Here is a 26,496-nt window from a genome sequence, read left to right as displayed (position 1 = left end):
AACAATAGAAATTAAATATTATTTAGGTATACAAAAACGATAATATTATTTTAAATGATGGGTTATTTTTTTCTCTTTATATTTAATCAGCAGAAAAGAAGGAAACTGAAAGTCAAAGACACAGATGTCTTTCTAAAAAATCTGAAGAAAAAAAGAATACACAGAAATGAGAAATCAATTTTCTTTACACTCTAACTTTGAGACTCGAAAAGATATTCTAATATAAAAGGCATATTAATTTCTCTATTTGACAAAGCTCATTACCTGACATTTAATTTCTTCTGTATCAAGTAAATTAATTAACACTTCAAGACATCCAGTGTCTTTGATGGCCAGCTGACATGTTTCTTGAGACAGATTGAAATCTCTAATTGAACACAGTGCAATTACAGTAGCTGTTGGATCGCCTCCCTAAAATAAAGCAAATAATTAACAAAGAAGTAAAGCACATTTAATATAAAACTCAATCACTTCTAGTCACGCTAATAAAACTACTACTAAAGAAGAAACATGTTAAGACTGTTTTGATTCTATGGTGTTCAATAACACAAGCATAGTAAGAAATGGAATTACTGATAAGGTCTGTAAATGGCACAAATATTCAAATGAGTGAATAGCTCAGGTGGAAAATGACTAACATGGCTTGCTGTGAATATACCAGATTGAATGTTTTTTCTAAATTATAAGCTCTATTTCAGTCCCTGCAACTAGACTTAAGGGAAGGAAAAAACTCAAAGAACACAACACAGAAAGTTAAACCATATGCAAGTGGATTCTTTTAAACCTATACTATAGGTTAACTGTCAGTAAAATCAGGGATGAACTGATCTGCATGGAAATTAGGAGAGCTGAGCTGTAGCTGCAACAGAAGCTGGAGTGAACATTGCCAGCTGGTACTAACATGGAAGTTACAACTTAGAGTACCTACTAAATCAAACTACAGCATCCACCCCCTGCATTCCAGGAAAGTTTTGGCTCCCATCCTGATCTGAACTGTGCTGCCCAAACCCACCTCTTTTAAATGAGAGTTTTGAATCTGTAAAGGATTTTTGGTCAACCCTTCTCAGAGGAAAGTGTTCTGTTAAATTGTGGACATCATAATAAAACACAGAATATTACAAAACTGAGTAGCATTTGCTAATATAAAACAGGTAGTTCTAACAAAACCAGAACTTTTGAAGCATATTTCTTAGCTGTGAACAGAAACAGTAAGAAGAATACAGTACAAAAGGAAGTCAAATTTAACATGCTCTTCAAGTTATAAATGTAGTAAAGAATCATAAGTCAGGAAATACATCCAAAAAGAATGTGAGAGAACTACTTCATAAAGTTTCAGACCAGTAGTTTACATCAGACAAAACACTTCTGCTAATCAATGAAGTATATATTCACAGTGCTTCATAATTTTTCCCTAAATTTCTTGTAACAGATACCACAGAATTTCCCCACAAAAGTGGTTAATGTAAAGGTAGTTTTTAAACATGTGTAACATAGTGTCCTAGAGGAAGATGCCCACAATTTTTAAAAATTATCTTTAGTAATCATCTTTATCACCTTGACTTCAGGAGAATGAAATGTGTCTTGCTTTAATAGCATATTTTCATCTACTTCATGTCCTACAGTATAAAATAATGTGACAATTTCTCAAACATTTTCCTATAGAAATCAGTTTATCCACATATATAAAACTCTAAATTATTTTTTTTAAAAATCCCTACAATATGATTACAGAACTGCTACAGAGAATATTCTGCAGCTCAGAAGAACTAACAGCTATCATTTTATGAAATTTGTGGCCATTTAACATAGATTAGACTTTGATGTTTACTTCACTTTTTCTCATAAAAACTTGCAGCAGGTGTTTTAAAAGAAAACTTGTCATTTTATTATTTTACATAACTGTTAGAAGGATATTGCTAACCTGAAAAGTGATGTCTCTCCTCCTGAGAACTGCATCTCCTACAGTGAAACTGCATTTATACATAACATAGTAATCCATAATTCCTTTACCTTACATGTATAATGGTTGGCATATTTAATATGGACCAGGTTTTTAAAAAATAAACAACTTTTAATTTGCTTATACTGAATAAAAATTACAACCATATATAATATATATATATGCATTTTATTTTTTCAGTTTCAAAAATGAACACACCACTTTTAAGTGTTTTTAATGTAAAACCGCAATAAAATATTTTTCATATGTGCTGAAGCATCAGTTCTACAAAATAAGAAATACTGCTGATGGTTTCAACAATTATTTTTTGTTTCTTGAAGTTATCATTACAGTAAGTCTTGTAGTAGTTACAGCATAGATTTTAACATGCATGGAAATAGTTACCTCTCCATTAAGCTGACATAAAATCTGCATCATGTTGTTATACCATTTGAAATCTGATATGTTGGAAGCAAAATAGACTCTACTGGCAGATCAGCAGTCAATTTTAAGGTTTGAAATTAAACACAGACTTATTTAAAAATGTGCCTTTCTTCTTATATATTGGCATAACACATATATCCATGAAAATAAGCCAGTATCACTGTTACACTATCAGTAAAACATCTTCTTACACTGAATGTGTAACGTCTGTTACAATACTGAAGCTCACAAGTGAGAACAACTGAGAAATACAAAACTACTGCCAAGATTAAAAAAGAAAGAAAATAAAAGAAAAACACAAGCAAATACAGACTCAACCCAAAGTACAGTTACCAAGAACACACAAGTTCAAACCACCCCTTTGACTTCTGTAATAATTGAGAGGAAAAACCCTGTTAGTCAACGGCAAGTTTTCAACAAATGGAACCAAGAAAGCAAAAGCATTAAGGGGTCTTTTTAATGCATTCATCTTTACTATATCTTGCTAATGGTTACTTAATGTCTCTGACAGCCTAGTGAACACACAGGCTATGCTAAGGACATAACTAGTCAGTAAGTACTTAGACAACTTAGATGTTTTCATACTAGATGAGCTCAATGGACTGCTCTATGGTGCTGAGGGACCAGCATGGTTCAATGCCATGATTAGCTTGCAGAACTGTAGGAAGAAATCTGCTGTTAGCAACAGAACACAACACTGATACTATCTACCAATATCACAGCATTGCCAAACAGAAAAAGCAAACTTTACAGAGAGACTTATAACCAGATTTGTAACCTGTAAGATACGAGAAATCCTCCTGCTTTGGTTTGGAAGTGCTCAAATTTAAGTACTACATTCATTCTAGGTATTCCACTTCAAAAAAGGTACTGAGAAAGTTGATAAATACCAGAGGATGCCAAAGTATCTCAAAATTACGATCTTCATAGAAAACTTGAAGGAACTGGAACTGTTTATTCTGAAGAAGACAATAGGAAGGTAGTTTAAAGAACACTTTCAATGCCAGTCATCTGTTCTCCAGGTCCAGACAAGAAATAATGGGGTTTAACAGCAGCAGGGCTGATCTACGCTTGGTTAAAAAAAAAAAAGACTCAGCAAAACCAACTTTAATAGTAAGAATATTTGATTTCTTGAATACATTGCTTAAAGTAGTCATGAAATCTCCATGACAGGAAAGAAAAGGTAGAGAAGTATTTGTCCAGAAGACAAAGAAGTGGTGTTGTTTTGGAGGCAAGTAGATGGAGTCAATGACTTCCTACATTGTGCTCTTGTCCTGTTTTCTGTTATTTACTACCACGAAATTTCTTAAACAATAAATGTTTTTGATATTTACTTATTTTCTTCCCCATAAATTAATGCATAATAGATAATATGATCATAGATACAGATAATAGATAATGAAATATGCAGGCTTAAGTTTCAATAGCACATGTCCAATTCCAATTAAATAATTCCTAATCAATACAAAGCTTTCATTTTTGAACTGATGATGTCAGTTCAGCAGGCTAGGAAAGAAAGACACAAAATTTACTCTAGAGCCAGCCCTTTCAACTGAAAACTAAAGGCATTTATAAGAGTACAAGTAATAAAAGTATAAACAGGGTTATAAAGAATATTATTCCAAATGTGTTGCCCAATTTGTAGCAAAATGAAAATATATCAATGAAAACACATAAACATTACAATCAAGTTGCAGTGCATTTCAGTTTCCCAAGAGAAAGCAAAATTAAGTACAATTAAAGTTATACCGTTTTTGGCTCACAAGTATCTCTATAAATACAGTACCTATTTGAAGGGTGTTTTCTTAATTTATTTAATTTGGTTTATGATTTAGAGTGAACATGAGTGATGGCAATGTCAAAGATTTTAATGTTTAGACCAATGGCTGAAATTTATTTTGCCTGAGTAACAGGAAAAAAATTGCCATTTGTGGGCAGTTTTTTCATTCTTCTGTATAATACCCCAGTTTTGATTATGGGTATATATAATCTGAATGGCAATTACAATACACTTGACAAAATTAAGACCAAACATACCAAGTCAATATATTTTTTTAAAATACTGAACAAACAAAACAGCATGATGTGATAGCCCAAAAAAGGTCAAATTATTGTTATACCAGATTTTTAAAATTAAAAATCATTAATAGAACAAAAAAAAAAACCTCCTAGGAAAAAAAACTGTTTAATTGGAATCCCAACCCAAAGCAACACTGTTATTTTTACAAAACAAGAAATCAAAAAAAAAAGTGAAATGTGAACAGAATTCTTAAAGGTTTGAGACGCTTTTATTTTCTGTTTAACTTTACTTTCTTATGTCACAGAGAAAATTTTGTAATTTTCTGCTAGAAAATACTTTAACTTCTAAATAAATTTTGATATAGCTTAATGAAAGACTGAGTATTGCAGTATAAAATACATAATATGCTTCAGCAAGGCAATTTTTCTATACTAGTGAATCTCTAAACACTCAGAGTTTTGTCATGGTTTAAATACTAGTAACAATTTTTCATCTTAGTTTATAAAACATACAAGCTGCAACTTGTTAAGACATGAGTTATAGACAAGTATAACTGAGTTATGGAATAATTCCCTGACCCACTTCCTGAATCTTCTGGCATTCTTTAGCTCCAGCCTGGCAGTATGTAAACCATACAGATTAATGTAAGTAAAGCCAGTGGAAAATCACAGGCATCACAACGTTTCAAAACATTCACACTGGACTACAACAATGCACACAAGCTGCACTGTTTTAGCTGCAGATTAATACCTTGACCCTGACCCTACACAGTGGCAGAAGTGACATATATGTCATGACCCAGATACAGTGAGTTTAAATTGCCATATTTTTTCTGAAATTGAAAAGAAATGAATTTTCAAACAAAAGATTGTCTATTATTTTCTGAGGTTTTGTTAGGCAAGCATTGATTCCCGCTTGAAAACTCTTCCAAGGCATGTACCCAATCCTGTTAGCTTTCCTTTTCTGATTCATAGAAATTGGATTCTGCTATAGAGGAGGTAAGAGTCTAACAGTTCATGTGCAAACATATGAACTTTTACTTCTTTGGACTGGGAACAATAGAATATTTTCCTAGTAACTTCTTAAACCTCAAACTTGGAAAGAAGTGAAATGGTGACCCCAAAACCACAGAAAACCTGGCCAAGACAATATATAATATCTTAGCAGTGCAAGTTTATCTTCTACTCCGCTGTGAGACTTTCAGTTTAGGAGTGTTATTTCTTGTCCAGATGCATCTGGACAATTTGGTAAGGACAATTCATCTGAGGAAAATAAAGCATGTATGTGTTTTAAAAAGAACATGTAGAAATTAGAAGCAAATAGGATTGAATGAGAAAGGGAAAAGAGTCTAGGATTAAATTTAACAAAGAAAAAATGCCACACAAACAGCACTACTGTTAACAATAATTTAACATTGTAAACCCTGACAATAGACTTGGAGATGAAACATTTGCTGTCCCTAACAGAGATGTGCTACTGACCTTGTGTGATAGTGTCAGACCTGCCTCTGCAATTCTGATTTTTTCCAGTAATTGGCTCAGAAAGAGGATAAAAGCCTTAATGCTATTACAGCCATTTTAATTTTATGTATCCAACTAATTTAGGGAACCAGGGATGTGAATCTGAGAAGAAAAGTTAATGAGGTTGAACTAGGAAGGACCATTGCCTCTGCAGACTGCTGGAGAGCCTGCAGACTGGTGAAGCTTTATAAGCACTGAACAGACAGAAGAGGCAGTGTCATTTGAAACTACACAAAAAAAAAAAAAAACTTGCAAGGAAAACAAAATTATAGCAATAGTTTATGAAAAACTAAGAGACAGGTGTTCTCTGGAGAAATAAAACAAACTTAGAAATGAGACTTAGTGAGAGCACAGGAAAAACAAATATGGGTGAAGACATGGCTGAAGCACAGGCGTGCCTCTGGAATTAACAGTGTGTAGAGTGAGCTGTGCTTAAATTGAGCCTAGATCAATGTGGAACACTTAAAAACAATGCAGAACATTGTTCTCACTGCTTAAAACTCTTGCTACCCTTCAGACACAATCACATCCTAATTATTTAGGAAACATAACAATTTGATTATCTACTTCATGAATATAAAATCTGAAGTCAGATTGAGACAACTGTGGCAATTTACTACTATTTTAGAGGTATTACAGTTATGGTGTAAAAATTATAGCTCATTAATTTCATTACCTGCTTTCATCATAGAATACAACCCTGCAGAAAGAGAGTTAAAATAATGTATTTTACATTCTTTTCCTCAGTCCTTTACTTTTCATCTACCATTTCTTATTTCCCCTTTTTTAATGAATTGCATTTACTTATTTTTTCTTGGTTTCTAGATTGTCTTTCATCTCATCATCTATGAAATTCTAAGGAATGTGTGACCCTGTGAACATTAATTAAACCTTCACTACACAGAAATTCATCAGAGATGGTATTGGTGTTAATGGTCAAAATTCAGCCGGTTGTTATGAATTTTATATGTCTCTTGGGATGAAGAATGATTGTATGGTATTTTGAAGAGGGAGCTATTCCAGTGTTTCAAAGTTGCCAATTATAATAATAATAATAATTTGAGAGTTCACCATTTGCCAAATATTTCCTACCTAGTGAAGTTATCATAAAAATATTTCTGTTTCATGATCAGCACTATCTAGATTGTTAGAAAATACATCTCTTAACGATAAATTGAATTTTTCACATATTTTTATTTCCTTTTTACCCCCAGTAATCACATTCTTTTCTGAATTTTAAAATAAAATCTTGGCTAATACTGGAAGACAGGAGCAAGATTAGGAAATTTTACTCCTGCTATTAGATCCTAGCATTTGTATCCATCATGCATATAGGGCCAGATTTCAAGACTACAGGAACATCCATAAACAACAGAGATTTTAGACTTTTCACTTTAAATAATTTGTATTTGAAGACTCATTTCATTCCTTAGGGTAGGATGTTCATGTCTTTTTCTGAGGTCCTGCACATTGGAATAAAATAGAATTACTTTTCTGCTAATCCCAAAATGAAATTGGTTTCTTAATACATGGCTCATGAAACTGATTTTAATTTTTATAATGAGCACCAGTGCAATCTTAATAATATGGAATGTTTCCAATACCATTCCATTATAACTTAAGAAAGCTATAGTTTTCCATTATGCAGTTCAAAAATACTGTCTGTCCTCTATTGAATGTAAATTTTGAGAAAAAACTACAAGCCACATCAATGTCTTCACAAGTGCCATAAATTTATGACTGGTTCTTAGAGCTGCTGTACACATCAGCTGCTAAACCACACAACTCTCATTTGCACATGGACACATTTGTTCAAGGCCACACTTAGGGAACATCCTCCCTGGCTCCTGTGCATGCCACTGCCTTTCTCCAGCTCCTGGGCCTGGCACAGGGCACAAGCAGCTGGGGCAAGACAGCAGATTTGCCCATCTAGAATTCCAAAGTAGAAAAGACACACAACACTGTTCTGGGAATGAGGTCTTTAGCACTGGAGTAATTCCAAGCAGATATGAAATTAAAGGATATATTACATGAAGTGTGAGATTTGACTGGTTTCACTAGCATAATTCTGAAATATAGCCAGTGGAATGATTTTCCACAGAAGAAGCTGAAGGATGAATTCTGAAACTGACATGGTCCTTCAGAACTCTATTCATCCTCATCCTGGCATAGGTGTACATCTAAATCACACCCTTACAGGGAACCAAATTCAAACAGCACAAGGACTGAAGGGATTAAATATTTATTCTGGATGTTGGCATTATTCCTGGCACAGTCACCAGCCCAATTCACCTATCAACATCTCAGTCTTATCATAAAACTGCCAATAGTCAGTGATCAACTGTGGGCAGCACAAAGCCCAGCTCTCACCACATTTTTTCTTTTTTTTTTTCTTTTTTTCCCAGTGAACAGCCCCAGATCTGCCTCGAAGATTCTGCATTTCTACCTGATGTTCCCTTTTTCTAGTAAAAGGAAAATTGAAAAAGATGACTCCTTCATCCTACTACAATTTTTCAGATGTAAAATGTAGTCCCTCCTCCAGAAATGCAATCCTTCAGAAGTACCAATTTAATAATGCCAAATCTGAAGTAGGCTGGGTGAGTCTCACTGTTATAAACATCAACAGAGCACCTCATTCCCATTTTATCTACTCAGGCCCCAAAGGATGCCTAACACAAGGCCATCACCAAGCTCACTGATCCATTTTGCTGCTCATTAAGTCAATGGGGAGGCATGGCAGGAACACACAAGCTCCATCTCCGGCTTCTCAGCTCAGGGAAACTGGAAGGTAGGACAAGGAGCCAGACCACAGAAGCAGCTGCTTCCCAGCGGAACAATTCCAACAGGGACACACTTTCCCAGAAAGGAAAAGGAGTGGAGAAGGGCAAAAAGTCACAAGGGAATTTCCCCAGCACTGGAATTTTCTCTCCATGAAAAGGAATACAAGTACAAAGCCTACAGGCACAACTCACAGATCTTTCAAGTTTGCTTTATACAAACAACAACTCTCTTTTTAACATTTAATGACAATCTAACATTATATAAAAACTAGGTATCCTTCAGGTTTTATGGGAGCTTTTTGTTTGCAAATGGATCTTTTTATAGAGTCTTGCTGAAGGATAATTCACATTGAATTAAGCAGACATTCAAAGAATCATTGCATCTACAAATTACTGTATTTTCTTGGTATCTCAATCAACTATTATTTAAGGAATTTTATTAATTTTTTCAGATGGGCAAACAACACAAGTCCTTTGAAATTCATGCTTATTATAAATATGCTTGTAGATACTTAAATAACACAATCACAAATTTATTTTCTTTTATGTTGCATGTGTCATGAACACTTGCCTACATGAACAACAACAATGCCAAAAAATCTCGCAAGTCTGGCCAGAAATGCAGTATTTGTACTTGAATTAAAATGAATACCATGTGCAAGCTAAAGTAGCACTCCATCAATAAAACATTTCAACCACTGTCTGTGGTATGGCACTGAGGCATCTCTTTTCAGCTTTATCTCACACTAAGGAGTTCTTGCTTTATGCAGCTAAGAATGAATACAGAACTATTTTAAGTATATCTTCAAATACTTATTTTAATTTACATCTAACTTAAAGAATGATTGGAAGACTCAGGTGTGCATGAATACATAAAGTAGTATACATTTGAATTTTCACAACAAAACTTTTTTGTATTATTGAATTTTATATTGTAAACTTAGTGGGTACTCACTATCTGATTAAAAATGCTGCCCTGTCATTTCCTAGTTCTAAACCATTATGTAATTTTGTTTGTTCACAGCTGGAACAAAATATAGTCAATTTCTAAAACAGAGGTGCATGAAAAACATACTTTCCGGTTTGTCATTCTCACTCTTCTTTCAGAATAGTTTTATGCAAATGTAAATTTGAATTTCAATACTGATTTAGGTTCAGTACTAAAATCTAAACATGACTACATGAAGGATCCAGAGAGGAAAGGGAGTCTGAGAATTAAGTAACCAGGACAGAAGAGCCTTGTCAGTAAAGAGGGTGGTACATAAATGGGCCAATTAAAAGATTAGTGGGAATTCATCAACAGTAATGAATTTCAAGTATCTTCTCCAGGATGACCTTGGGTGTTTACTAAAAAGTAACATGGTTGTTTCTCTGAGCTCTCAGAAAAGTACAAAGAGTTGCTTCATAATACAGACAGAAACAAGCTATTAGCAAACTGAAAGGTTTGAAAACAACCTCTTGAACTGTAATTACATACAAGGAGGAAGAATTCTATAATGCAAAATATGTACGTGCTGTGTTCAGCATTAGGAATAGCTGAGCAAGTTACATGCTCAAAGTAACATTTGCAAAGGATGATTTTACCATAGCCAAAAATGACAAAAATACAGAGGTCCAACCTAGAAAAGATAAATGTGGACAGGCTTGTATTATCCATGTTTGTCTGTGTCTCTTTGCCAGGTCCACTAGCAAGGCCCCACAGACATGAACCGAAAACAAGCAGTGTGAGTACTCTGAAGGCATTTTAAAAGACTGAGATACTCTTCCACAATAGTTACAAGGATTGTGAGGAGCCAAAACTTTGCTTATTCCTCACAAGTATTTAACTGTAGAATCTTGCAACCATAAAGGTTGGAAAAGATCTTCAGCATCGAGTCCAATCTTTGACTAAGCACCACCACGTCAACTAAACCACAGTACCAAGGGCCACATCCAGTCATTTCTTGAATACTTCCAAGGATGGTGACTCCACCACTTCCCTGGGCAGCCCATTCCAATGCTTAACCTTCCTTTCAGTGAGAAATTCTTCTGGATGTCCAGCCTGAACCTCCCCTGGCATATCTTGAGGCCATGTCCTCTTGTCCCAACTCTGGAGAAGAGGCTGACCCCCAGCTGGCTACAACCTCCTTTCAAGCAGTTGGAAGGAGTGATAAGATCACCCCCGGGTCTCCTTTTCTCCGGGCTAAACAAGCCCAGCTCCCTCAGCTGCTCCTCATATGACCTGCTCTTTCTGCTGCACTGAAAGCCAGCACCATCATTTTATCTGTCGGATGTGCATACTCTGTAGTTGCACTCAAAAAAATAAACAAGCCAGTGCTTTTATTAGCAACTTAACAGAACATAAATTCCAGTACAAACTTGTAAAGGAACTTCTCCTGAGGGAAAAACGTAATTAGAGTTTTCCAGAATAGTAAAGGGCTGTTTGGTTTCTGATCTGTTTCAGACATATTCAGAATTCTAACTATCTATATTTATAGGTTCCAAAAGATTTTCAACAAGTCTGTGTAAAAATGTTTTTTGGTTTGTTTTAGAAGATGCCTGTTTATCATACATTTTCTTGTCCACTAAAGCATCTATCCAGACACAAGACCATGTTAGAATTATTTCAGACATGCATTAATCACAGTTGATGAAAGACTTTAGGCAACTATTCAGTTTTAATAAAAACTCTTGAAAGTTATTATCCACATAAAGAAATCTCTTGGAAAGTTCCATACAAAAAGCAAAACAGAAACCCAATAATTAATAAAGAGATTATGCCATCTTACGTTTTAAATAACACTGAACAGATGGTTTAATCTAAAGGGCTATATAAGCCAAAAATAGCAGATTAAAAAGAAAGTGCGTGATAGGAAAGTCCACAGTTCCAGGATTTGAAAATGCTACACCGCAGGGGTATAGTAAAGTATAATGAAAGTGGAAAGGATAACGAACTGGTCTGGTCTCCTCAAATGTAGCTTTTTTATATTTTAAACAATTTATCAATGCTTACTTTTACATATTTTGCAAGTTTCTGAATTCCCCAGTATTCAGCTGACAAATCAGTGTTTCCTTCCTGACGACGTACAGGCTGTTCATCTTCATCAGTCTCTGAGGAACTTTCACCAACATCTTCAAGGCTGCTTGATGCTTTACTAAAAATAAACAGAATCACTAATTTCAAGTAATTATAAACAGTAATATGGACAAGCATATTTCAAACAGGTATGACAACACCGCCTAATAACTAGAAAAATACAACTGACATTACCAAATGGTAAGTATAATGATAATTATTGCAGATAGGGAATATTAAAAAATGAGGGAGGAAAAAATAAGTCACCCATACCATTTTGAAGCTTCCTGAATTTTAACCGTTTTAGATTTGCCACTGGCTTTCTTTTTTGTAGTCAGAGGTACAGTACTACTTTTTCCTTTTTCTTCAGAGTCCTTTTTTGGAGCATTGTCAATACTGGATTTGAGTTTATTAAAAAAAAAAATAAAAAAACCAAAAAAACCACAGAAATTAGATTTTCCAGAATATTCTTCAGCATACTGTGATGCAGAGAATTCCTGACTGTCCATGCATTAACAGTTTTGGATGGATGAAGAGTTCAATGAATGTCTCTGGCTTCTTTTTGAACTCAAACGATCAAATGAATTTATGTTCTGGCAAAGAATGTGACTGCTTAGCTATGTGGTGTATGAAGACATCTCTCCCTTTGTTCTGAACTGATCTCACTGGCTCATTTTCATTTGATGCCCTTTATTTTTGTCCTAGAACAGACACCATTTACCCTATTTACCATTCCCACACATGAGTTTCTGCATCTTTCTTCTTCTCCTCTAGTCATCTTATTTCCAGGCAGTTTTGGTCTGCCTAGTTCTTCCACACACTGAGAGGTTCCACAGCTGTAATCATGCTGAATACAATATATATTACTTTCCTCATATTCCAAAAGAGCTCCTAGTTCTAACTGACCACAATCTCTGCTGCTTTTTTTGTCCCCAAATGACAATGTTGTGAAAGCAAAATGTCTTTTTGAGCCTGAGCTGGTCACTGTATCACAGTCAGAAGAAAAAAAAAGAGGTAACTTATGATTGCAGTCAATTTCACGACATCAAGACTTTAACAATTACTGTGGAAAAAAGTTAGCTCTTGTTCTGGAAAGCTAATTTCTTTTTAACTGATAACCATAGGTTACATCCAAAATCTCTTAAAATGCTTCTTGCAACTTGTTAAATTGGCAGACTTGAGAAAGATACTATTTTTTGTAGGATGACATTGAAAAGCTTTTCTGCAGATATTCTTCTTCCTCCACTAACACAAAATCAGGAAACATGAATTCAAAAGAGAGTTCTGATCTCAGAAGAAAAATTCAACAATATCCAATATATGTATACTCTATTTTGGGTGTTTAAACTTTGAGATAATCTCATCGGTGAATATCATTGCTAAGCAGACTTAGAGAAGTAGCTCATATAATACAAAATCATTACAAAGTGGCAGTAATAAGAGTCATTCTAATTTTCTATCCTGGACCTCTTTTACCTCCCTCAAAAAGTGTGGTTTCGATCAGGTTTTCTAATCAGTCTTGCTTTAAAAGGCATTTTACACCAAAAATATGATATCACAGTCCTGGATAACCAGTACTGCAGATGATTGCAAGTTCCTTCCCTGCCTTGCTGTGGAAATGACCTAACAACATCAAAGTTGTCCCATGACAGTAAAAACTTGAGAACTCTCTTTGGTAGTCCAATCTCTCTCTTTAGAAATTAACATGTAGTAAGCTTTGTTTTATTCCTCCTAACCTAAGACAATAATGGAAAGCCTATCATTAGCACAGTTTAGAGAGATCTATAGGCAAATTTAGTTTTAAAGATAACTACTTATCTTTGGGGAGCAGAAAGCCCACTGCTCTTCCACTTCATACACGGTTTTGACCTCTCACCAGGAGGTCCCGCTGAAGAACTTTTCCCTTTCCCACATACTTTTCCTTTTCTCCTGTTTTCTGTAAAATCATGAAAGTTCTGCAATTGGCCAGAAATCTCAACACCTTCCACATGCTGATAATTTTTCTTGTGTGCTGGTTCTTTAAAAAATCTGTATTCCTAATAAAAAGAGACACGGTTTGTCACTCACATTGCTATATGAATAATGAATAGCAAAACAGTAAGTTATAAGCATAATTCTAGGAGTCTGTGCTTAAAAACTGTAGGCATTAAAGGTAGAATTAAATTCTAAGCACAAAATTATATTGTCTTTAAAAGAACAAAACATTAATTTGGAAAGCAGCAGTTATCATATGCAAATTGAAGTTTTTTAAGTAAATCAAGCTGATAAACTTGAAACTTCCAGAACATTCCTGAATATTTGGTGTTGTTTGATTTCTAATACGTCAAAAATCTGTGAAACAAGAACTTTCATAGAACCTAAGTCCAAATTAATTTTAAGATTTAGAATTGCAAAGTCAGCCATCCTGTTTTCAATGGATCATTTACACAAAAACTACTTCCCTGCACAAAGGATTTACAAAAAAATCCCACAAAAAAAAGAGTAATGAACATAAAACTGAAAATAGGCACTCATAAACGGCTAGACCTCAGTTCCAAGTAATTTAATTTGATATAGTTTAGAATTAATATAAACACATTCCCTTTAATTTTTTTCATCTTCTATCTCTCAGGACAAAACACTGTTGAACAAGTCACATACACAAATGGAGCTGAGTGGCACCTACCAGTCCTTCAGCTGTCAGTGTCTAGTACCATGGCTGATCAATAATATACAGAACAGAAAGGACTGTTGTCAACTCTTATTCTCTATTGGAACACATTCAATTTTTACAGGAAAGCCAACATACGATCGTTACTTATTATTATTATTATTATTGTTATTGCAGCTGCCAGTAGCAGATAGGTGAAGGCATTCCTTTGTGTGTCTGATTCACAGCAGTTTTAAGGAGACTGTCACAGCAGGGTCTGTTTTCAACCAGTCCCTGATGAGAATCGGCTGTTGAAGCCTTGCCAACTCAAGTGTCTAATTCCAAACCAACTCATGCTAAGGCTCTCATTCTGAAAATGTACTCTAGACAAGACAATTTAGCACATGATAATCTAGATAAATCACAGGGGAATTGGTGCTGTAGCTTGATCAGTTAAGCATACTTTTAAAAGTATGTTTGCTACAGCACTATATGCAAACACAGCAATTCTGAGTGTTAGCTTAAACAAGGCTAGGCAGATAATATAAAAGTTAATTGGTATTGCAATATATGTGTTGCAATATACCTCCTCTCCTCAGAAAACAAATCAAAACTATTTTCACTCATATTTTACTTCATTTAGGCAAACTTGGAAATATAGCTTTTCTCTGCATTTCATAGTTCTAGAGCAGAGATTTTCCCTCAGGTTCAAAGGCTCTGCAGCTCTACAGTATGAACTTGTTTAAATTCTAGTTGTAAGAAGCAGAATCTACTGAACCAGTGCTTCAGAAAGGCAAGATTATATGACATTCCTAAACCATTTAAAAGGCATAATGTATACTCTTCTGCATAAACCTATTTACACAGCCAGGGAATAATGATTTACATGAAAATTGAAGGAAAACAGGAAAAATTCTGTTCATTTGCTCTTTTATAATACATGTAACTTATTAAATGTAACTTTAAAAGTTACAATATATTCATAAGGGCAGAAAACTAGTAAATAAAGGCAAGTTATTATCAATAGTAACATTATTCTATATTTACATTTAGGATTAGATCTGAAAAAATGGTGAAATGTTACCATATTTTACCTTTCATGGTAATTGAATGAAGCCTAATCACTGAAAATAAATTAAACCAATGTCTAAAAACATTCATATATTGTCCTATTTATGAAGTGTAAACCAATATGTAGGTATAACATTAAAAAAATACTTGTCTATGAGATAAATAACATTTTGAACTTAATACCTTTTCAAACAGAACAACTCACAAATCTAATTCCAGTACTGTTAATATAAGCTACTGTATTTATGTGTATGACTTGGAATGCTCTGTTCTTTCACAATTGTCAAATATCTATGTCAAAAAAATATCAGCCCTATATCCCAGGAAATCAGAACTAAACAATAAGGATATTTTGCTGTTAGTTACTTCTTACTTGCAATAATTAAAACTGCATATAAATAACCACAATGAAACTCTTGACAGGTTTTGGCTTGTAAGGAATTCTACCACCAAGCTATCTGTTAAAACCACACTAGAAACATAAAAAAAACCCAGTTCTATCAGGAACAATGAAACAACTAAAATTTTATTGGTACTGTGTGATTCTAGCTAGTATAGAACTCTAAAAAAAGCCAAATCACTTGCATTTTACAGTGTCTGAAGCGAGAGAAAGTATGTAAGCTGGATACTTAACTCTCAGCTCTGATATTTAAATCAGGCAGTTCTCATAAAAAAGTTGGGCAATTATTTATGTTTGGTTTACAAAAAATGAAAATAAAAATTTAAGTGGTTTTCATCACAGAAAAACATTGTAATAAAAAGCTGACCTTTTCCATACAGATACCACATTTTCCTGCTTTAACATTTCCACTGCTCCATAAAGAACAAGACCAGAAGACAGACAAAATATTTCATGCAAAATTAGAAGCTGACCTCACATGTTGGATCAAACCCCACCAAAAAGTATGATAGAACAACACATAAGATGGTGTACTACTTGCTATTTACAAAAGAAACATTTTTTAGAAACTGAAATAAATAGTAATTTTAAAAAGAAATCCAGTCTTTAAAATTCTTCATTTAATCATATATTTATCTTTGATAAAAAAAATATGAATGTTCAGCCAGGTTTACAATGTAATTCTTACCAATGCACATTTGCACAAAGAAGTACACCAAATATCAATAAATGCATACCTGTTTAGCCATATTTTCTACAAATCTAGGTGATCTCTCCCTTAAAAATGTGACAATGTCTTTATATAGATCACTTTTTCTTTCATAGTCAATATCTTTACCCTTTAGCTGACCCTTAAGAAAAGAAAATATTTTAAATTGTTAATAGTTATACTTTAATAGTTACACTTTTTTACACAGGTAATTTAATGTGCATCATAAAATAGTGCAAAAGAGCACCAAGGTCATGCTGTAATAATTAGATAAAGAAGTCTCACACTCAGCAGAGTTGACCAAACTTCAAATATGCTTCATAAAGATGTTTGGATCATCTCCATGGACTCCAACAGATGATCAAGATCTTACACAGGATTTTGCAGACAATACCCATCAGTTAATTGTACCCTATGTAGTTCCACTGAAAAGAATGTATGGCTTATGGCAAAAAATCAAGTAAATATGAGCTTCCCGTGCAGTATGGCAGATGTCTAAAAGGCACAGAAAATAACGTGACCCAGCTCCTGAGCTTCATGAACTTCGTCCATTAAAAATGTGCCAAGTCAAACTTCCCCTGGATTTTTCAACTCTTAGGAAATCAATTTATGAAGTTATGCCTGATGGACACCAGTCCCTCCTCAAAATGAATGTAAGAGCTCTGGTCACCACTTAACACATATAAGGGTCTAAACAAAATGTATCTGAGAGGAAGAAGGTAGCCAAAATTAAAAGAAGGAGAAAAGAGAGAAGTAATTTCTAAAAAGCAGCTGCTGAAAGAAGAAGGAACTGCTTATCATTTATAAAAAGACCAAAGCAAGCTCTACTAGCCCCACATAATAATAGTGCACCTCAGATCAAGAGCAATGAGTCACTAGAGGGGCAAGTCCCACAGTGCCTTTAAATAGGGAAAGTGTGAAGAACTGTTATCTAACACTGCTAGCAAAGAGTGTAGCATACACCCCTAACACAAGACACAGAAAAAGCACTTCAAACATATGAGGAAAACTACCATACATTTATGACTACGGCTCTTCCTTCTGTACCAAATCATTAGCTCTGCAGGTCTTACAGCCCTAATACAACTACCCTAAACATGACCAAGTTTTGATTCTGGCCCATAAAAATATTCATTACCCAATGGTATCCTTTATTATTACTTACTCCATTTAAAAACACTCCTGCTGTGCTGCAAGTGATATACAAAGGATCAGTGTCGTGTGGTTTGATGGCTAAATAGCAAATTTCTCCATGCACTTGTCTCCAGGGAGGAGCTCGGCATCCATTAGAGAACATGTAATCTGCAATCAATTAGCATCAGTGTTGGTATCCAGTTTAAAAACATTTTAATAGTTATGCTTGTTGATTAATATTACATGTATGCAAATCAAATTCCAAAAACAATGAATTCTTTTAAGAATTCATACTGTTAAGTATTAATCATCCAAAACTCTGTAACCCATGGCCCAATCCAACCAAGACCTACAACTGTGCTTAGTGCTATTCAGTATCAGGGACTCATTTCTCTTCCTCTACTTCAATTGAAAATATTAATATACTTGGGAGATTATTTCTGTATGTAAAGGTTGAGGAATGCCACTGTATATTGGAAAATACTTTTTTTTTTTTTACATTATAACTTTAAGGTAGAAATAAACACTTCAAATGTATTCTTGAAATTCACACAGAATTCAAGTACTTTAATAAAGGTATATGTAAGTGTGAGATATGATCAGATTTGTACCTGATGTATATTCCAGTGATTCCAGTACAGTATCTTCTCCTTGCCCAGATAAATTCTTAAGAAGATTCACTTCATTATTTACAGCAGCTGGATTTAGTCTTCCATCTCTGCAAACAATAGAAAATGGCCCAATATATATTCAACCAAAAGTATGTACTCAGGGATTTGACGAGAATATTACACAATGTTTTCCCTTTACATTGTCTTAATAGAAGCAACAAAAAATATGAAAATGGGTTATATTCCACCTTCTTAATTGTATCTACAAGTTAGGAAAATTTTAGTTCCATACCTAATGCAAAGTCCTTGTAATTATGAAACAGAGTCAATGTAATACTTAACACAGCTCCCTGAAGAAGTAAATAGTTCCTTGAAAATATTTAACTGTGACTGTTGTTTGTACAACAACATTATTATTACTTACTTGCTAATAAAATGCAAAACATATGTAATAAAACCCCCACACTTGTGGGTAAACACTTGCATACCCACACCTATTGAAAAAAACTTCAGAAAAAAAACCCATTTTTTTCATTAACTTAGTGAACAGTGAAAGTTTTTTGTCACACCAAAAACACATGTTGTGGGTTGAAACCAACCTGATTAAACAATAAAACAAAAAAAAATGCACTGACTGAGATGCTTAGCTTCTATTTGAAATGCACTTACTGTGAAATCTGTTTCAAAGAACTATTGAGCACTTGCAAATCCAGCTGATGAAGAAGAAGAATGATTTTCATTTTCAATTCTGTTTCAAGATGAGATTCTTTTTTCACTTTGTCAAATAAATGCAAGATGGACATGTCTTCTCCTTCAACAGTCCCATATTCAGGGCCAAGAATTTTCACTGCAGGATCTCTGTTAGCTGTAAACATGAAACAGAATTGTGTCATGTGCTGCTTTGTTTAAATTGATCAGGAAAGACAAACTTTTATTTCTATTATCAATGATTTTGAGGTTATTAATTTACAATAAAAAGTTTAAAATGTGCACAGCTGTTCATGATACATTACTGTGTGATGTATTCTTTCATATCACTCTACAGTAATTTAAATGCACTCTTAAGACTATGAAAACATTAAGAACGAAAAGGTTTTTTTCTTAACAAACAAAAAGTTTCTTTCAAAAACTGCTTTTCAAAGCAAAGATTAAGATTCATTCAACCAAGGGGTGAATATTAAATAGTTCCCTTTATCAACAGCCCCCTTATCCAAAAATATATCTGGCTGAATTCCAAAGCAGGAAATCAATGAGCTTAACTCATGGAAAATTGATCATTTTGGAAATACGGTTTAGTGTTAAGAACATCTTTAAGCTTTTCTAGAAGCATTCCCAATGGTCCCATTACTTCCCCAGCTATGCCAGCTGTTCTTCTTGGTAAACAGTGACATAACTGCATATCAATGTGTTTTACAAAACCATTTTGCTCTGTTCCTGCAAATGAAGTCCTGTGCATCTGTGAATGGCTCTGCATAATACACTGTCCATATTATTCTTTCCTAATATTCACGGTTGATCAGGGAGAGGAGCCATGATTAGATGGCTCTGAAACTTGATCCAATATGAGCATTTATATTTTACCAAGGCAGATGCAATTTCTACTAGTATTATCAAAGAATATCACTGATTTCTTCTACCTCCAGGTAGGGGAAAGATACCCAGTTTAGCATACCAAGACCCTTGTCAGTTTGAAAATCTAGGACTTGAAGATGGCACAGTGGAAGTACTCACACCTGTATTTTTAAGCCACTGTTAGAAGGAATTTGGAAGTGCTCACAGTGAACCTTGTACAGGTAAGAATATCATTAAGCATACTATTTTTTCTTTGGCTATCTTTAAAGGATGTAGGGCTTTAAAGAAGTATTAAACTACATACATAGGTAAGCTTATTATTAACCTCAAATAAAACATTATTTTTTCCTTCCAAAACTTAAGCCTATTGTCTGTTGCAATAGCTGGGATATTACTCAGCATATATGAATTTGTATATAAGTTTCAACAGTTTATTTTAACTTTATTCCAAATTTCTGGCTTATTAATTTCTGTGTAAATAAAAGAAAAAATAGCAACTCCATTATGTTCTGGGATCAGCACTTTTCACCACCTTCATGAATTAACACGTCATATACTTAAAATGAAGGCATACCTTCCTTCCTGGACATTTCATAAACATGAACTGAAGAAGACATATAATTCTTAAGAAAGAGAAGAGATGAAAAAACAAAGAAAGGAAACCTTCAAGGCATGCCTGTGCTTCCTTTAACTTTTTTCCCATAGCAACTTGTAGCAAACGGGACAGCTGGTCAAAACTGCGAACTCTGAGAGTTGATGCTGAGAGGATAAGCAATGGCTGGCCATCTTTATCTTTGGCTTCAGACTGAACAGTTGCTTCACTAGAAAAATGGAATTATATATTTTTAAAACAAGAACTTTAATTGAGAAGGCTCTTGAATGTTATTCAAGCATTACATGGTAATGTGTGATTAACAATTTCTTTAAACAATGTTTCAGAAAACTTCCAAGGTAAACAAATTTTTTTACAGCACATCAGCAGGTAGACAGGCCAAGGGAGACTGTGACTGCATGGGAAGCCCTCACTGGAGCAGGCTCCTGGAAGGATCCACGGACCTACAGAGAAAGGAGACCATGCTGGAACAGGTTTGCTGGCAGGACTTGGGACCCTGAGGGACACTCACACTGGAGCAGCCTGTTCCTGATGGACTGCACACCATGGAAGGGACAACTGGAGCAGGTTGTGAAGACCTTCAGCCTTTGGGTAGCACTCACATAGAGAAGATTGTAAAGGACTGTTCAGTGGGAGGGATCCCATGATGGAGAAAAAGAGTGTGAGGAGGAAGAAACGACAGAGAAAAACATGTAATGAACTGCCCTCAACCTTCATTCCCTGTCCCCTTGTTCCACTTGGGGAAAGGAAGTAGAGAAAATCAGGATGGAAGTTGAGCTTGGGAAGAGGTAGGTGTGGGAGGAAGGTAGAAGATTTTAAGATTTATCTTATTTCTCATTATCCTACTCTGACATTTGATTGGCAGTAGATTAAATGAACTTCTGTGACTCGAGTCCTGTTTGCTGATGACAGTAACTGGACAGGGAGTGATCTCTCCCTGTCCTAATCTCAACCCATGGACTTTCATTGTATTTTTCTCCCCCATCCAGTGTAGGAGGGGGAGCATCTCACTGGACACCTGGCAGCCAACCAAGGTCAACGCACCAAACAGGAGGAACTCATACCACCAAGAGAAATGACACAGCTAGTCACTGTTAGACACATGCTGTAAAACTCTTGGGAATAGTCAGGGCATGCTGTATAGATAAACAGGTCTGCATAACAAACAGGACAGAATTGCCTCAAACTCTCAAAAAGCGAGTTTTTACACTCTACAAATTTTAGCTCAAAATTTTCAGTATATATCAACAAAACACCCACCTGTTTCAGCCTCCCAAATACATTAAAGTTTTGTTTCTACTACATGAGGACAATATTTCTTCAAAGTTCAGCATCTGCATTTCAAAATATTCTGCAATTCAGACTTACTTGATCTCATAACCCTCCCCAAATGCTGAAGAATCCAACTGCGTTTTCCACTCAAGGGGCTCTCTGAAGACGTATGCTGCTTCCTGAGGATGTTTAGTGCTGAACTCCTCTGCAAACTTAATGATTTGATTTAAAAGGGATTTGTTCAAAGGGGTGATTTCAAGCGTGCCAGTTCCAGAGCCAGCAGCAGTCCACTGAGCCGCTCTCGCCAGTGTCACTCCCATGGTCTCGGTCAGCGCCACCGGAGCCCACCTGGGACACGAGACCCTGTCACACAATGACCAAACCAAGCTCTCTAAAGCTTAAATACCCTGTGGCTGCCATGATTTGAAACAAACCTATCTAGGAACATGCGATTCTTTTAATTAATTTAAATCCCTCAAGAGGGGAAGGGGGACTTGATGAAGATAACTCGCAAATTTTAAAGAAATGGGGAAATCAGGTGCAAACACTGATTATTTCATCTTAATTCCCACTGCTATTAGAAATTCTGGCAGCCGAGACCAGGAGGCCTCAGTTGAGGCTGCAGCAAAAGAATCGTCCCGTTGAAAGCCCGAGCGCAGGCGGGCACACCGGCCCCGCTCTCCCCGAATGGCGGACGGAGGGCTCAGCCAGTCCGCCCAGCCCGGGGAGGCCTCGGCCGTGTGGGGAGAGCGGGGCGGGGTCGGGGTGGGAGCGGGAGAGAGCTCGGAGCGGAGGGCCCGGAGCAGGGACAGAATAGAGCCAGGGGTTCACGCTCAGCCCTCCCGACGTTCGGCCCTCACCTCGGCCCGGGCCCGCCGCGCCGCGCCCCGCCATGGCCGGCGGCGTTGCCGTGGGGACGGGCCGGCGTTACCGGGACAGCGGGAACCGCCGCGGGCCGGCCGGCACTCCTCATCGCGGGGAAGGGGAGGGCAGCGGCACTTGGACTCGTAAAGCAGGCTGCATGCTTTCGGTGTAGAGCTAAATAATGCAGTAACTAGGGTTAGCTTGCACCACAGGTTAAAGGAAGACCACCGAACGGTTTTTAGCTCGAATTTGGGCCGGTACAGCTTGAACCCTTCCCTGGCATTCAGCGGTCACAGAAAAACAGCTTTAATTAATGAAGGTTAAGATTGGCCACTTCTTTGTTCTTGAGACAGTGTGATCGTGCTTGAAATGCTTATTGTTAAAGGAAATGTATCATCTGTGTTTCTTGAAGGAAGTGAAGGAAATACGTATGGGCAGTGCTAGTGAATAAAGTTCTTTCACATACTGAGGACAACGCAGCACTGTGCATGCACAAATAGACAGCCCCAAACACAGAATGGAAATCTATCTACACTGTTCCCCAAATTCTGTTATCAATCCGTATGTTGTTGAACGAGCCATCACTCTGGATAAATTTTTGTTACAAGGTTCCTACTGAACTCATCATGCATTGTCTCATCGTTCGTACCACTGAGCCAAAAAGAATTATATTCTCTGACTTCTTACTTGTAAATTACCCCTCCAGTTCTGTTATTTGTTTTCATCGAAATCCCGGTCAGATGATAAAAATCAGACTTGGATTTGGTGTAGGAAGGAATGGCTACCTGCTGTACACTTAGTGAAGCTCTGGCCAGCACTCCAGTATGTTTGTCCTTATGAAGGCACAGGAAAATAAATAATCCTTTACAGGACAGTCCAGCAGAAGCACCCAGCTTCCAACAGAGTTATTTTACTATATAACTAAGAAGTAACTGAGAAATTAGCCGGGTAGGAAACTTCTAATAAGGAGGAAGCTCATGGAATGCATGCGAGGTGTATCTCGAAGAATAACAGTATGGGATTAATACACTTTTTTCATGGAGATGATTGTTCATATACATTTTACTTACCAAAACATTCAAGCAGTAACTATGTATACAGTAACTGTATACATGCAGTTTGCACAGTAATGGTTTAAGAATAGCACTGTCTTTTCTTGTTTTACTTGTTTAATTTAGAGAAGATAAAAAATTGCTAATTTTATTAGGTGAAACTGAAAGAGTTTTTTTTTTTTTTAGTTAAAAGCCTGGTTAAAGACTTAATACAAGTTCTTTTCTGTACGGAATACTATGTATGAATACATTTGCAGAAGGGATTAAATCTCTTCATTTTACTGAAGTAATGACTCTTTAAAAATTGATTTTGAGGGCAGAAGGTGCAAGAAACAAAATGTGAAAGGGAATAAAAGTATCCCTGCCATGGGTGGTGGGGAGTGAAGACAGTGAGTTTTCACACAGAGCTGAGTATTTTAAGCAAGAAGTCGGTGGAGTAAGAAATAGAATTCCTAAATGAGATCACTCTCTTCCACTGAACTGCAAGAAGAAAAGATATTTCAATGGCAGAGATAAATGGGATGGTGTACCCTCAAAGGCTGTGCATCTCCACTGGCCAGAAATGGAACTTTGGTAACTAGCTCAGGTTTAGTTACCAGTGGAACTTTCTGGGGGAGCAGGTATGTCAGAAAATGAAAAAGCAGAACAGATTCTGCAACCAGCAGTGAGGAATGCTGCTGGGATCTGGTAGTAGAGGCAATGCCTATGGATGCTCAAGAATCAGAGGTTTTCCACTTTTTTCTTTGTGGCTGGCAAATGCATAGTTTATAGTATAGTGGCTTCTCAGGAAGACTGCTCTAACTCTTCTGAAGCCTAGAAACCACCTGTTTTAATTTATAACTTGTATGACTAGTTTTTGTATATTATTTTCTTATGCAAATGTTGGTTCTTTACCTTATTTTCAACAGCTACTTTTCCTCCACAGATTTTACACCCATTTTCTGAATTAGAATATTTTCTCCTAGATTGAACTTTGTTTGGCTAAAGAAGTTCAGTTCCTCTAGACTCAGACTGCAAGTTCTTAATTTCTTTTACCATCTTAGTATCCCTTGTTGCCCTCTGTTCCAGTCTGAGCTTTTTTTATAAAATAGATTTGACACTGTTTCTAAAGATCCTTTCACCAAGTTCCATTACAATGGCATTAAAAGTCTTCATCTCTTTTGGAAGCTCCTCAACTACTACATTCTAGGGTTACATTTGGTTTTCACATTTGGGGATTGTTGTCACCTTGTAGTTGAATAAATCAACCAATTTTTAATCCATTACTTTTGTATTCATCTGATGAATTTGCAGCTTTCTGAAAGATTTGAGCATATAATATTGCAGTTTGCCCTCATAAAACCAAATTCCACTTTTAAATAAAAGAAATATTTATAGCATGTGGTCTCTATATTTTGGTTCCCATCCTCTCCCTCTTTTACAAAATAGTTTTTGAATCTAATATTAAATTTGAAACATATTTCACAGAGAGTTGTGGTCTTGAAAATAATTAATTGATATGAACATTTTCTGTTCCTCCTTGTAATCTCCATGCTCTGTAGTTTTTTGCATGTTTTCAGACATGTTTCAGCTGTAGCAAGTTGTTACTGCAGTTACTGCATTGGTATTTGAGCTCTGGGTTATTTCCTTGGTTACATTCAGGCGTATCTTGCTGGATGACAAGGAATCTTGCCTTCTTACATCATCAATCACTGAAAAATAAGTACTTAGGTAGTCCCTCATTTACCTAACACAAGAGCATAAATGGATATCTTGCAAGAAAATTTTGCCTGAAAGCTAAAATGTTAAGTAGTCACTTACAGAAATATGAAAGTACTCTCTTGGTGCCCCAAAATCAGTGTGCAAAACATTACAGTCAATAAAGCTGCAATGTGTTCTCAAAAACAGCTTGCTCAGGAACTGCATCCACCCAGAGATGGCATTTGCACCACGTTTGGCTAATTCTGTAAACTAGTAGTAGTACATTTATGTAGGAGTGATTTTTTTTTCTGTTATTTTTACATTTTGAACGTAAAAAACATTTTATAAAACAGTAGGTGAGATGTTTGCCAGTAACAAAAGATGAGATCATTTCTTACTGGCACAGAGAAATGGGGAATATGAAGAATTTGTTAACATGGAGAGTAAGGTAATTGGAAATTTCTTTTACAATCTAAAAGTTGCAGCCAGAATGTGCAAGCAATTTTTCATGTGTATTTTTCCTCACATTCTTCAAGAGGAGGGAGTAAATTATTACTGTGGAAGCAGATAAGTAACACCCATTGTAAAAAAATTGTGGAGGCTTATGTAAAACAAAAAAGGTCAATCATACCAGCTAGTCCTTCTGTTAAATAGCAGTTTAGCTGGTCAGCTTCATGGTTAGTTTGTCAGACAGGCTGTAAATCAGCAGAAAACAATATAATGGTCATCAATTTATTGTTCATTAGCTTGCCTTTCCTGTAAAATTGACCTATTTTTGGCATTCACAAAAATTGAAATCCTACTGTTTTGATGTAAAGGATTTACCAATGCTTTTATTTCATTTTGTATCAGTACAAATGCACCATTTAGGTGCCGCCTGGAGTTCTTCACAAACATTTTTATGCATCTCTAATTTCTGATGATCTATTATTGTTACTGTGTTTTTTGGGGGGGGGTGGGTTTGTGTGTTTAGGTTTTTTTTTTAATTGGAGGGTAATGCTTTGTGGAAAGGCAGGGTTTCAGCTCAAGAGGTGATGTACATGAGAATGTAAGGTGAAGAACAGGACATGATGAATCTGTTGATGTCTTTTCTTTAAGCAAGGTTTAATGGAAAACAATGTTTAAAACCTA

The 26,496-nt window shown here is 35.7% G+C and overlaps 1 protein-coding gene across 3 annotated transcripts in view; it reads right to left on the bottom strand.

The window, feature by feature from the left end:
- Nucleotides 1-22,089, bottom strand: part of ODAD2 (outer dynein arm docking complex subunit 2) — a 70,646-nt gene extending 48,557 nt beyond the window's left edge. Inside the window, exons 1-10 of one of the 3 annotated variants that reach the window (XM_062494130.1) lie at nucleotides 21,866-22,089; nucleotides 20,548-20,705; nucleotides 18,982-19,177; nucleotides 18,313-18,419; nucleotides 17,733-17,869; nucleotides 16,596-16,709; nucleotides 13,577-13,794; nucleotides 12,032-12,166; nucleotides 11,696-11,837; nucleotides 265-411 (exon numbers count right to left, since the gene is read on the bottom strand). In XM_062494130.1, the coding sequence (XP_062350114.1) occupies nucleotides 265-411; nucleotides 11,696-11,837; nucleotides 12,032-12,166; nucleotides 13,577-13,794; nucleotides 16,596-16,709; nucleotides 17,733-17,869; nucleotides 18,313-18,419; nucleotides 18,982-19,177; nucleotides 20,548-20,705; nucleotides 21,866-22,089 (1,578 nt within the window). Of the gene's footprint in view, nucleotides 1-264; nucleotides 412-11,695; nucleotides 11,838-12,031; nucleotides 12,171-13,576; nucleotides 13,795-16,595; nucleotides 16,710-17,732; nucleotides 17,870-18,312; nucleotides 18,420-18,981; nucleotides 19,178-20,547; nucleotides 20,706-21,865 lie in introns of all 3 variants that reach the window. The other 2 variants (XM_062494139.1, XM_062494127.1) reach the window with 2 other exon arrangements.
- Between the last annotated feature and the right edge of the window lie 4,407 nt (nucleotides 22,090-26,496).

Source organism: Cinclus cinclus, chromosome 1 (genome assembly GCF_963662255.1).
Source record: "Cinclus cinclus chromosome 1, bCinCin1.1, whole genome shotgun sequence".
Taxonomy (NCBI): domain Eukaryota; kingdom Metazoa; phylum Chordata; class Aves; order Passeriformes; family Cinclidae; genus Cinclus; species Cinclus cinclus.
Note: the sequence above shows the minus strand (reverse complement) of the source record. Positions and strands in the feature narration are given on the sequence as shown.